We start from the raw sequence: 13,072 nt of genomic DNA on the forward strand, positions 1-13,072 counted from the left end.
GTGAGGGGCCCGAGGAGGCCCTGGGCTAGTCAAGGCACTTCCAGAGTGGCCTCCAAAAGACCGCAGATGAGGTGCACAAGGAAAATAGTGACACTTTTCTGTTCCTTTTGTATTATGTTGTCCTTCCATTTCTGTTTTGGCTTGCGTTGTATTACACATAAAATATTACTGTGCGTGGAACTTGGAGGTGGAGAGCCAGTGGTCCAGGCAGGAACCCACAAGCCAGGGGCTGCTCAGGACCGAGGAGAAGGGGTTGGGGGTCCCAGAGCTCAGCAGCCACCTGAGTAGGACTCAGGGCAGTAGTCTTGACGGATACAGCCAAGGAAAGAGGAGAGGGGTCTGATGTCCTTGAAGACGCAGGCCCAGCACTGGGACCCCAGGCTCTTGGGAGAAGAGGGCACCTGAGCACACCCCAGAGCCGGGGCGGGTGACACTTGAACATCCCTCCTCTTTGGGAGGCAGGGGCTGTCATGCAACTCAGGACTCCATGGGAGAGAGTCAAGGCCTGCGAGTAGAGGAAAGGTCATTTTCCTGCTTTTTGAAAAGTGACAGCTTGGTTTTCAAAGGGCTGTGTTGGTGTTACGAGGTTCCTAGTTTCCGGGGCATGGTACCTCTCCCTGGATGGAGGGCAGGGTGTGATGGACCAACCATTTTTTCTCCTGCCTGTCAACATGGAAGCTGCGGCCTGCTCCCCGTGTGCCCTTTCTGGCGTCAGGAGAACAGGCTAGGGGGTAGAGCTGGTGCCCTTGAAGGGCTGTGTGCCTCTGGCTTCCTTGTCCTTCTGTCATCCCAGCCCTTTCTTTATGGTTGTCAGAGATGAGGGCAGGTGCCCTAGATACCAAGGTGGGCCCTGAACGTGGGTGACCTTGGTGGGGTGGGGTGGGTCAGGCCGGGTAGGCCTGCCTCCCCTCCGGCAGGTGGTGACACGTGTGCCCTCCAAGGCCCTACACCGGGAGTGACTGGAGTCCCTGTGTCACCGTGGGCGGAAAGGCCCGCCAGCCTGCAGCTGTCTCCAGTTAGGCTGGGGGATTGGCTGGCTCTGGGCCCTGCATATTCCAGATGGGCCCCTGCCAGATTCCCAAGGGAGGGGCGCTGTAAATGTCCCCCACCCCCAGAATCACAGCCGTTTGCAGGGCCTCTGAAGGGCAGTGAACCAGAAAGCATCTGCCTTCTGCTCTCTACCCGCAGCTGAAGTCTACATTGGCATCGGGAAGCCTGCAGAAGCCACAGCCTGTACTCAGGAAGCTGCCAACCTCTTCCCGATGTCCCACAACGTCCTATACATGCGCGGCCAGGTCGCAGAGCTCCGAGGAAACCTTGAGGAAGCCCGGCGGTGGTACGAAGAAGCCTTATCCATCAGTCCCACCCACGTGAGGAGCATGCAGCGACTGGTGAGTCCCCGGACCAGGCTAGGACCCCATTGCTGGATTGGGGCTCCCCTTGGAAATAGCAGGTAGCTCGGGACCCCTAAACCCTCAGCCAGTTTTGAAGGCCCAGGCACTTAGCCCGCCAGGCTGTCCCGTTGCCTGGGGCCAGCAGTGCCATTCCCGGGTGGTTTATCCAGTGGGAGTTGGCCGTGCTCAGCCTTTGCCACTCCACCCAGTGGTCCTGTTCTGTGCAAGGGTCCGGTGGGAGTCGCTGGTCCCCTGGCCACTGCCCTTGTCACCTTGGTCTCTGTGCTGCTAGTGGCAGCCACCTCGTGGGATGTCCATACGCCAGAGCGACCCCAGCTTGTCTCTGACGCTGCCAGCTAGTAGGAGTATCCTATCCGCGGAGGGAGAGGTGGACCCTCTTATGTTGGGAGGACCCAGGTAAGTCACCTAGTTCATACCCTGCGTATGGGGGTGGTGGCTCCCCAGAAACGCACCTGCGCCCCTCCCAGATGGCCAGGCCAGAAGCCTGGGGCAGCCCCGCTGCTCCCCTCCCTGGCTTGCCAGAGTCAGCTCTCCCTCCGCCTGGGTTTTGGTTAGGTGGGGGAGCAGACTAGTCCCCCTGCCGGGTTCTTCTCGTTAGGCTGACTGTGTTAGGCACGTTGAGCACAGCTGCCCCACAAAGCTGGCAGTGTCCTCCCGTCTTCCTGTGAGGGTCTGAATTGAAACTCAAAAGGTACCAAACTCTGTGTTGCTGAGTTGCTGGTAGTTGCCTCTCTGTGCCTGCGTGCCCAGCTGGGGTTCGGGATCTGCGCTTCGTACTCAGTGGCAGGCTCTGTCTGATCTAATGAACCATGAGAAGGGGGAAGCTGAGACTGAAGCCGAGGTGGCCTTCGTGTGCGCAGCCCTTGGGAGCACGGGGTCCGTAGTCAGGGGTTAGCGTGTGATACAAAGAGCGAACACTGGGCAGGGAGTCTGTCTGGGGACAGACCCTGTGCCATCAGTCGCTGGCTCTTTAACCTTGGGGAAAGACCCTGAGCTGTCTGCACTCAGTTTCCTTTCTGTAAAGTGAAAACAAGCAGCTGGATGGGCTGTGAGTCTCATCCAATGCCAGGAGGGTACAGTTTGGGACCTAAGACGTAAAGTTCTCGAAAGGATCCCAAAGCCTCCATTTTCCTCATAGTCATAGGGGCAAAATGTACAAGGGGCTCAACAGTTTCAAAAATAACTAAGTACTGGTATTCCGTTTTAAAAATAAATCAGACCTTCTCATAATTATAGCTACTTGATTTCTTTCCACCTTCCCTTGAGGCGCGTATCTTATAGCTCAGTACGGCTTTATAAATAATTTTACGTATTATCCAAACATTAGCCTGTTTGATTAAAAATATTGCATGGCTTTTAATTTTTTGTCTCTCTATTGTAAGAGGGTTTTGTAAAGAGCTTTTCAGATCTCTGTGCCTTTGCTAGAGCATCGCAGAAAAGGTATAATCAACGCTTGTACCCAGGCTTTTTATTGAAAAGAAGCAGCGTGTTTCTACCTCAGGGCCCATGAATTATTCAGACAAGTATTTCTTGTTCATCCCCAAGGGGAACACATGAGACAAAAGATCAAATAGGAAAATCGCACCAGGAAAGTTTTCTGTTTCACCTTTGGAGTTTTTCGAGACACCCGAGCTCCCCGGCAAATGGCGGATGCTTTCCTTTGCAAAGGTGCAGCCGCAGGCCCGGGTAGCCAGTGAGCCCGGCCCGATGAGGCTGTGCCTTGCCTGCTGGATCAGGGGCAACGGCTGAGCCCTGTCTGGCTCAGAGGCGTTCTTGCCAGGAAAAAGCAGTCATCATAAACCCTGAAGGCTTCCTCAGTGCATCCTGATGTATTCAGGAACTGTCCGGACTGGAGGCAGGTTGAGAGCAGCAGACCTGCAAATTTCGAAGAGTTTCAATCTTTGGAGTCTAATACTGCCCAGGGACTGTGATTGGGATGGCCTCCAAAGAGCAGCTGCGATGGCCCCTTCTTGGTGACCTTGTAAATGATACCCCCTGACCTGTGTTCCCCAGACTGCCCCCCACGTGGTGTCTGTGGAGGGGAAGCCCCCCGGCCCAGGCACATCACAGCCCTCTCTCTCCTGCCTCCATCCCCAGGCTGTTCAGGAAAGCTGTGTTTCTATGGCTTGGAGCCTAAGAAGGGAAGAAGGTGGCCTTTGCAATGTACTCTAGCAGCCAAGGATGAGGCTTTGGGCCAAACAAGGTGTGCAGTTCGAATCCCAACTCTGTCACTTGCTGGCTTTGGGACCATGGGCAAGTCACCCTCTTGGTGCCTCAGTATCCTCAGACGTATGAATGGGGATAAAATTAGCACCAGACACAAATTAAAGCACAGAACTAAAGTCTCTTATCAAGTCACAAAAGGTCCTACTCTGCCCTCGCGGAAACCGGACTGAGGCACAGGGGTCAGCAGAGAGATCAGAAGTGTTCAGCAGGGAAGAGTCGGGGGCTCAAGACGTCTGTGGTGGAGGGGGTGCAGACGGCGGAGTTAGAAGGAGTTTAAAGAACTTGAGTGCTGGAGACTTCCCGAGAACCAGCCAAGGGGGTTCCCAGGGAAGGAACCCGTGCAGGCCAGCTGTGGGTCATAGAAAAAACCAGATGATGGAAAGTGTGTCTGCGCCAACAGTACTTCTGGGGGTGGGGGGTGTGGAGGAAGGAGAGGAGGTGGAGGGACTGTGGGAGGGAGCTGTTTTGGAGGAAGGAAGCCGTGTCCACTGCAGGTGGGGCCCAGGAGGTACATGGCAACGGCAGAGTACTATGAATATGGTCAGGAGCTCAGCTTGTTCCGTGATGAACAATGATTCATTAACTCCTAGGGTTGCTCGTGGTGGCGTGCACCAGAGTGCCCGACCCAGCTTGGAGGAGAGGTACAATTTAAGCAGAAACACAAACATGTGAATATTGCCTGAAAAGCAGTAATGACTTGGAGGCAGATGGTATTCATTAAAGTTAATAGAAGGTCAGACTTGACAAAAGAAATGTAAATTACACCCCAGTAAAAATGAACACGTTTCTAATAGTTTTAGCCTTTATCTGTGTGTTTAAATTCACGTACAGAGAGAAGGGAGAGCAGAAATAATGTGTTTAATATTAATAATGAGTTAGCACAAGACAAGGGAGGCAAGAGCTGAGTGTGGGCAGATATTAAGGGACTGGTGAGGGGAAGGGATAAGGAATTACTAAGTAATGTTGTTGACAAGGGGAGGAATTCGGAAAGTGATCAGACTTTTTCCAGAGAATCTAAAAGCATATTTTCATATCATTTTTGCATAAGTGCATACATTTACATACATTTGCATGCCATGTTTCATTCCCAGTACCCCAAATGAATTAATGAAACACAGAGCAAGATTTTCCACACCAGTTATCCTGTAATCTGGAGTAAGGGGAGAGGCGGAAACAGTGCTGCCCTAGGCCTGGGGGCAGAGGAATGGGCTCGCTGGACAGTGGTGCCCAGGCCCAGGGCAGGCACAGAGACTCAGGGTAGCCAAGGACAGAATTATGAGACAGGGACAGGCTTTGCAAACAAAATGTTATCCACCTAACATCTGATAATGTCAGCCTGGGCTCTTGGGGGCAATGCACGAGATTAGAGGGCGAGAAAGGAGCAAGAACTTTCAGGAGAGGAAGGAGCATGACAGGGAGCTAAGAAGTGGTATGGAGAGGAGCTGATAAAGCAAAGATGGAGAAATTAATTTATCCCAGACTGTATTAGCAGGAAACTCAGGCCTTCCTCCAGACCACTTGACAGGGTGAGAAAGTGTGGAGCAGAGGCCAGTGGTGGGGGTTTCCCAGGGCTTCCCAAAGAGAAGGGGGCAGAGCTCTGAAGAGGGCTGTGAGCTGGAGAGGGACTGGGCCCAGGGGAGCAGGGGAGGGTGGGGGCGGGCAACAGAGGCGCTGCCGAGCCTGAGCCCGCCCCTCTGCAGGGGCCAGGAGGAGAGCTGATGGGTCACCCTGAGAGGTCAGCCATCCCCTAGAGCAAGTCTGGTACGACAGAGACACTCCAGAGCTACCTCTGGAGATGAGCTACCTCTGGAGTATCTCCAGAGGTCTCTGGAGTATCTCCAGAGATACTCCAGAGCTGTTGCTCAGAGAGGAGAAAATATAGGCTAAAAGCAATAAGGGGCCATCCTCTTGAATGTTGACATTCCCAAAACAAGGCCTAGAAAGGGACAGAAGGCAGCAGTCATTCAAAGGAGGGTAGCCGGAAGACTGGGGATGGTGGAAAGTTCCAGCACCTCCGCCGGACAAAGTCGTGGTGAGAGACCATTGATGGAGTTCCCCAGAGAGAGGGGAAGATGGCTGGGAAGAGGCGGTTGGAGATAATGGGTTAGGCCTGGCACTCTACCCAAGGAGTGTGGCTGAGACCTGTCTTCTGTGGAAGGATCATAAGACGTGAAAAGCCCCCCGAGATCAGTCAGGCTGACTTCAGGTGTTCTCATACACAGGCTGTCTTCGAGGGTTTTCTCCATGGTCTTAGGTTTTCTGAAACATCAGAAATCTGGAGTGACATTAGAGACGCTAGGGGTGGTGTTGGACTTCTGTCCCAGGGCGCACGTTGGTGGGGAAGACTGGCAGAATGGCTGAGCTGTTGGAAAAGTACATTTTATTTATTTTTTTTTAAGATTTTATTTACTTATTTGTCAGAGAGAGAGAGCATAAGCAGGCAGAGGCAGAGAGAGAAGTAGGCTCCCCGCTGAGCAAGGAGCCTGATGTGGGACTCGATCCCGGGATCCTGGGATCATGACCCGAGCCGAGGGCAGCGGCTTAACTGACTGAGCCACTCAGGCGTCCCGGAAAAGTACATTTTAGGACTAAGTGACTGAGGCGCGTCACATGGATGGCGGGTCTAGAAGGAGGACAGCCAACGTGCCATGTCGTGGGAAGTGTCTTGTGGACTCTTACCACGTTTTATGTTGTCTTACCAGCTCTAAAGTTCGAGCCGGAAGTACTCATCACAACTAGGCTGCCTAACGACATGGCTCAGAAAAGAAGGCTCTTTGGAAGTTCAGAGGGGACCAGAATGCGAGCTCCCTTTAAGCTATCTTCAGGCTGAGGTGCTTGTTGACTGTGGGAAAAGACCACCCCACAATGCCTGATGAGCCGGCGGGATGGCAGGGAGGGTCTGAATCCAGAGAAAGACGTGAGCTCTGGCTTTCTGCCGCCGGCTTGCACCAAGAAATGCTGGAAGAGCCTGGGCGTTTTTCTCTTCGTGCATCTTTTTAAGTGTCTGTGTTTTGTGAACGTTGGGGGGACCTTGCTGGGGTCCCACATTTTACTAGTTAGAAGTATGTTTTGGGGTGTGTGCATCTGTTGGAGGAGAGATGTAGCATGAAGGTGATGAACTTGTGGGGTTACCCGAGAGACGGACAGCCTGTGTCTGTGTATCTGTCTGATCCATTCGTCGGTCTGGCCAGGGGCTGCTGGGGTCGAGGGCGGCCCAGGGCTGACACACTGGGCAGGGTCTCATGTGGGCGCGGCTCCACTTGTCCCCGAACAAACCCCGTCTCGAAGAGCGGCCCTTGATCCCTTCTGTTACTCTGGGCAAGACAACCAAGCAGATGAAACAGAATCCAGACACCCTGCCCCTTTCAAACGCTGATCTTTGGAAATGGATCCCTTTCATCCGAAGTATCCATTTTCTTCCTCTTCGCAGAATGATTGGCAGAAACAAAACCTTGCCATGGTCAAGTGAGAAGCCTCTTTCACCTATGAATTGCATTTTATTTGCTTCCTGGGTTTAAAAAAAATGCTTTTAAAATTAAGGAGAATGATATTTTTCTCTGAAGAAAGACTTGATGAAATATTTAGATGTCCTCCCTTCTCTACACATCTGTGAGCTGGTTGATAGAACCCCTTGAGTGCACAAGACTTAATTTCTCTAATACCTTGACTCATGCGGACTGGGATTCACACTAACAGTGCAGGAGAGACAGTAGTGTGTTCTGTTGGGTGGCTAGGACTTTGCTCCTTCGTCTACCTGCTGTGTGGCTTACGGCCCTCGTTCTCCTGCAAAGCTCTCCCGTGGCAAGCGGCATCGCGGTGCAGAGGTGCTCTGTGCAGACATTTCCTGCTTGGTGTTTGGATCCCTCCTACCCACTGCCGCATTTTCTCAGTGTTGGCGAGGGAGATCTGGCGTCAGGCCACCGGTGCTTTCATCGAGGGCTGAAATCACAGACCCAGAAGCAACACAAGCCCGGCACGGGCTCTGAACACGAGCCATGTCACCAGGCCTTCCTTTGCCGTGGCTTGCAGAAAAAAATAATTCTGTGTTTATTTCTCTTTTCTGTTTTGGAGTCTCAGATGACTAATTACAGCCAGTGCAGCTCAGTGTCTCATTAGTAATTATGATCTAAAATTATTTAAAATCTGACATACTCTCTCCAAACCATTTATTCTTAGAAATTCTGCCCCGTTATTCCGGTGTGATTTGACATTTCCCTTCCATCTCGCTCCTGCCTTGCACAGCTACTGCGCCCTGGCTTGGATCAGAGGATCTGATCCACATTTTCACTTGTCTGCGTTGTTCTATGTTCCCAGCTAGCTGTCCCTAACACCCCTGCCTTATTTCCGGCCTCCCTGGATGTCAGCCCCCCCTTGGCACCCTCCTCCCCAGCACCGCCTGCCCCTGAAGTCAACTGGAGGGAGTGGCTGTCACCACAAGGCAGTGACATTTGGGCCCCCTGGGTTGGCTGTCCCCCACCTGGCTTCCGCATCCCGTGGTGTTGGTTCCAGACTCCCCAACCGAGAATTCATGGGTTCTCAGGGACGTGTGTGCCCACATGTTGTCCAGACCTTCAGATTGAGCTTAAAAGCCTTCATCTCAAAGGTCTAGGGAGGACACCCTAGAAGCTTCTCAGGTACCGCTTCCAGCTTTTCTGTGTCAGTGTCAGGGGTGAGGGCCTAACGTGGCCGGGGAGTCTTTGGACCTGGCACTCACCAGAGAGCATTGCAGGATTCAGAAGTCCAACAAAATTCCCCAGTCTAAGCACCTGCTTGTGCAGATGGGAAAACTGAGGCCAAAGAGGGGATGGGACTTAGCAAGAGCACAGACCCACCTGGAATCCTGACGCCGGCACTCCCAAAGGCCTCGTGCCCACTTTCTCTGTCTGCGAAGTGGGCCATAGCACCTGCCTTCTCATTTTGGGGTGGGGGTGGAGAAGAGATGAGCCCCCGGAGCTCCACTCATTGCTCTGGGGGCATGAGGGGGTCAGAGGGCTCCAGTCTGTCTTGGGGTCACACAGCATCCCCTGAGCTTGTGTCCTCTCTCTTTGCTCCCAACTGGAGTCCAGACTTGGTCTCCCCACTTGCCTCTTACCCTGGCCTCAAGGTGACCCCTACTGGGCAGTGCCCCTTTCTCGCAGCTGCCCTTGCCCCGTCTACCTGGATCACCAGCATCAACACTGATTTATGAGCCCACTTGGACACAGGGAAGTTTCCAGGTGCCTTTGGCACCATTCCTGTTGCCGAGGAGGGTGGGGGGAGGGGTTGCTTAGGAGGAGGAATGACAAATGTACCAGTGACAAAATACCAAGTATCACCAAGTCTCAAACCCTCGGGCTCCAGGAAGATAGTTACTTGGAGCCAAGGCAGGCCCCCGACTGCCCATCACAGAAGTGTGCTCTGGTCCCTGTCCTTGGAGACCCCATACTCTTGGGAACCAGTGAGTGCCGCTGACCAAGGAATGGGTGCCGGTGCGCATGGGCTCTATCCCAGGGTGCTGCGTGAAAGCACCGCCAGGGGTCCAGAAACAGCCTTGTCCCTCACGTGCCTCCTGAGGCCCCAGCAGCCTGCAGTGGGGAGAGGACAGAACCACAGTCTGAGGGCCTACCCCTAGCTCCCAGATCTGGGCCCCTGCATCCGGAAAGCTCCAGAAGCTTCAGGAAAGCCCTGCGAGAGCTCCTCCCCTGGGGTTCCTGGGCCTCCAGCCCCTCTGCCCTGGCAGCCCACCCCTGTCCCCATGGTCCCTTGTGCTTTTACCTCCCCCCAAGCTCACTGACGGACGCGTGAGCTCTCATCCTTCCCTTTCCTCGTCTGCTTGGTATTTATGGGACACCTGTCTCTGAAAATACCTTTTCAGGACTTGTCACTTTTCAAGCCTTTCAGCTGATGCCCAGCTCCCTGGTGCCCAGGGAGGGACCCAGGACTTGGGCACCATCTCTGTGCCATGTACCACTCCAGCTTCGCCTCCCACATCACGAGTTCAGCACAACGGCCTCTCTGTAACTGTCATAACGCTTAAATGACACGATGTATGCAAGAGTCGTCGAGCCTGGTTCTGTGCCAGATGCTGGAATAGACTCTCTAGTCTAGAAGGAAAATGTAGGAAAAGCCACAGGGACTCCTGTAGGCGGAGGTACAGGTCACAGGCTATCTGGTTTCCTGGAGCAGGAGGGACAAACACGGCTCTACCATAGGTGTGACCTGGGGGCCAGGGATCAGCAGCTGGGCAGAGATGTGGGCTCTCCCACAGGTTGGCGACAGATGGAGCTTGAATACATAATAAACAAACCAGCCCTTGGAGATCCGTATGGGACAGTTGGGGCCGGGCAGTAGATGATGGCGAGGATGTACTATTGATTTTGGTAGAGGCGGATCCGTAAGGAAACATCCTTATTTTTCTGAGCTTCCTGCTGAACTATTTAGGGATGAAGTGTCACAATGCCTATAATTAAAAAAACCAATTCTTGCCCCCAGAATAGATAAGGCAAGTGTGAAAAAAGTTAACGGTTGTTAAATTTAGGTGGTAGGTATATAGATGTTCATGACATTAGCCTTTCTGATTTTCCGCATGCTTGAAGTGTTTCAAGATTAAAACAGGTTAAAACAAAGAAAGTGACATGATCGGGTTTGCATTTTGGAGCGATCATTCTAGAAGCCAGGGAGGCTAAGTTAGACAGAGGCTAAGAGACATGAAGGACTCTGCTAGTAACGTCTTGACAGTCCGGGATAAGAGATACTGAGAAAGTAGATTCAGTAAGGCTCAGGGTGGAACTGGAAGGTTCTTGTCTGGTTCTCAGACACCTGGGTCATGTCCCTGGTGGCTAAGACGACCTCCCCGACACAAGGAGATGCAGGAGGAGCAACTATGGGAAGGAGGATACAGGCCTGGCCTGTGGCTGGCTGGGTCTAGAGGCATTTCCAGGGCAGGGGCCGTGGTTAGGAAGCCATGGTGACCTGGAGGGGACAGCTGAAACGATGAGGGACACGAGACCCATTCCCAGCTGGACTGTGAATCAGAGCCGGAGAAAGAAAGAGGGCCAAGGACGAAACCCAAGAAGCACCAACATTTGTGGAACAAGAGAGAAATTTGGCTAATGAGGAAATGAACATTCTGGTCATTGACAGTTTTCCCATCCACTCAGCTCATCCAAACCGTGGCTGACATTTGGGCCTGGCCCTGCCAGATGCACAAGCCCTCCTGTTCCCACAGTCTCAGTCTGCTCTCAGCTCAGGGCTGTGGCCAGCCCTGTGCTCCGCAGTGGTTTAGGAGATTCCATGAAGCCACCGTGCAGAGGAAGGGTCCCAGTCAGCGAGATCACTGTGATAAGTGTGGGAAGTGGGAGTGACTCGATTATAGTGACAACTTCCACATGGAGGAGCTGAGGCCCTTGAGCTCCTCTGGGCCTCAGTATCTTCCTCCGTGATGAGGAATGATGATGGGAGAATCAGATGTGATCCCCTTTGTGAGCCAGGGCTCTCATGGTGTCTAACAGTGAATGCTTGCCATAGTTCCTCGGAGGAATGTGTAACATCCCCTGTCATGTCTGTCGGGGACCTGATTCTCCTGCCAGGTGCCAGCGCCCCTGGGGAAGGGGGGTGACCCAGGCTGATGACAGCAGTGGCCTTTCGGGCAAGTAATCTTGGAGACACACACACATAGCCTGGGATCTGCCCTTGCCAAGAGATCAGTCTTTTTTTTTTTTTTTTTTAAGATTTTATTTATTTGAGAGAGAGAGCGAGTGTGCGCGCGCAAGTGAGAGAGAGAGCGAGTGTGCGCGCGCAAGTGAGAGAGAGCGGAAGTTGGGAGGAGAGAGAGAAGCATGCTCCCTGCTGAGCAGGGAGCCCCATGTGGGGCTCGATCCCAGAACCCTGAGATCATGACCTGAGCCAAAGGCATCTGCTTAACTGACTGAGCCACGCAGGCGCCCCAAGAGGTCAGTCTTGATTAGATCCATTAATTGCAATGCTGGCTGATGTCCTTCCAAAGGAAGCAGAAACTGCTGGCCCACCCACTGGGGAGCCTGTGGCACACAATGCTGAGTCTTTCTTCACAAATAAAGGAGCAAAGCATGCCTAGTGCAGAAACCGGCCCCTCGCCTGTAGGGATCCGAGTCCCCGCAGGTTTTCTCTCATCCTCTGCATCAGGGCAGCGGGAGTCCAGACAGAGGCATGGGGCTAGAACCAAAGTGCAAGCAAGCCATCCCCGCAGGGATCTCCCAGAACAAACTAGAAGCAGAATCTGCCTCTTCCTAAGGACAACATGCATTTTTTTTTCCAGGCCTTTCAAAGCCAGGCAGGTCAATGGAGTTATAATTGGCAATCTAATTAGAACTCCCACAAGCTGTTAAATTCTTTTACCTGCTGCCTGGCATCTTGCACAGAGGTGACACATCTGCTTCTGCCTGTGGAATGATTAAAGAAAGCCGGCTACAGCCCCATCCTTCTTGCCGACAGCAGCCCCCTCCAGCCACCCCCTACCATGGCGCCAACGCCCACACACCCACCAGCAAGGATGACATGGGACGCAGCCCAGCTGACAGGAAAATTGGCTTTAGGGAAAGTAGTCTCAAAGCACTGTGTTGCTGAATGATTTTTTTGGAGACTAACTGGAAGAAGACAAAGCCCCCAGCCCCATTTTCCCGGATGTCGGAGATGTTCTGAGAGCGTGGTTCCCCGGATACCTTCAGCTCTCACCCAGTCAAGCTACTCGATCACAGTAGAAAACATCTCTCTTTTCTCCCTGTCTATCTCCTTTAACCCTGAAGAGCTTTTATGCTGTCCCCTGCCCCCCAGCCGTCAAGGTAGCGGTGTGCTTTGGCCAACAAACTGGGTGGATTGTATGGCACCAGCGTCCCTTGCATCATCCGTGGTCCCCCCACTGCTGTGCCTTGGCCTTCTGCAGCTCCCGCCCGTTAGCAGGTGCAGGCGGTGTGCGGCGCCGGCAAGCCCGCTCTTTTCCTTTCCCCAGCCCTGCCTGCAGTGACGTCATGGGGAGCTCGAAACCAGCCATGGTGGGAGTATTTATACCATGGAAACTGGCAAGCACTCCACATCAGGGCCTTTTGTTTTCTTTCAGAGAGCCAGTATACCAGAACGCCACTGGACTCACAGATCTAGATGGTTTCATGAGGGAAAGAGGACGCAGAGGAGGGGGAGCGAGAGGGTATCAGCATAGAAGAACACCAGTGTCCCTGACTCAGGACTTCCGGGGTGGTGGGTGCTCGTGGCACAGACACAGTGGAGCTCACCTTGTCCGTCTAGATAGAGACGGAACAGCTGAGCGGAGGCTCAGGGGAGAAAGACGAGACACAGAATTGCCCGCGCAGGTGGCAGGAAGGGGGCCGTGGTTTGAAACAAAAAGACCTCCATTCGAATGCTAGCTCTACCATGCATTCATTCGTTGGCAATTTGTATGGCTTTGGACATGTTATTTA

General features: G+C 53.2%; 1 protein-coding gene across 4 annotated transcripts in view; it reads left to right on the forward strand.

Annotated features, from left to right (window-relative positions):
• The window catches only part of LOC111148467 (tetratricopeptide repeat domain 7B), a 261,908-nt gene that overhangs the window by 232,539 nt on the left and 16,297 nt on the right, over positions 1-13,072 (forward strand). For all 4 annotated transcript variants that reach the window (XM_022505026.1, XM_022505027.1, XM_022505028.1 and 1 more), the window contains one exon: positions 1,189-1,391. In XM_022505026.1, coding sequence (XP_022360734.1) covers positions 1,189-1,391 — 203 coding nt within the window. The remainder of the gene's footprint in view (positions 1-1,188; positions 1,392-13,072) is intronic.

This window comes from Enhydra lutris, unplaced genomic scaffold, assembly GCF_002288905.1.
Source record: "Enhydra lutris kenyoni isolate GAN:26980312 unplaced genomic scaffold, ASM228890v2 scaffoldscaffold20, whole genome shotgun sequence".
In the NCBI taxonomy this organism is placed as follows: domain Eukaryota; kingdom Metazoa; phylum Chordata; class Mammalia; order Carnivora; family Mustelidae; genus Enhydra; species Enhydra lutris.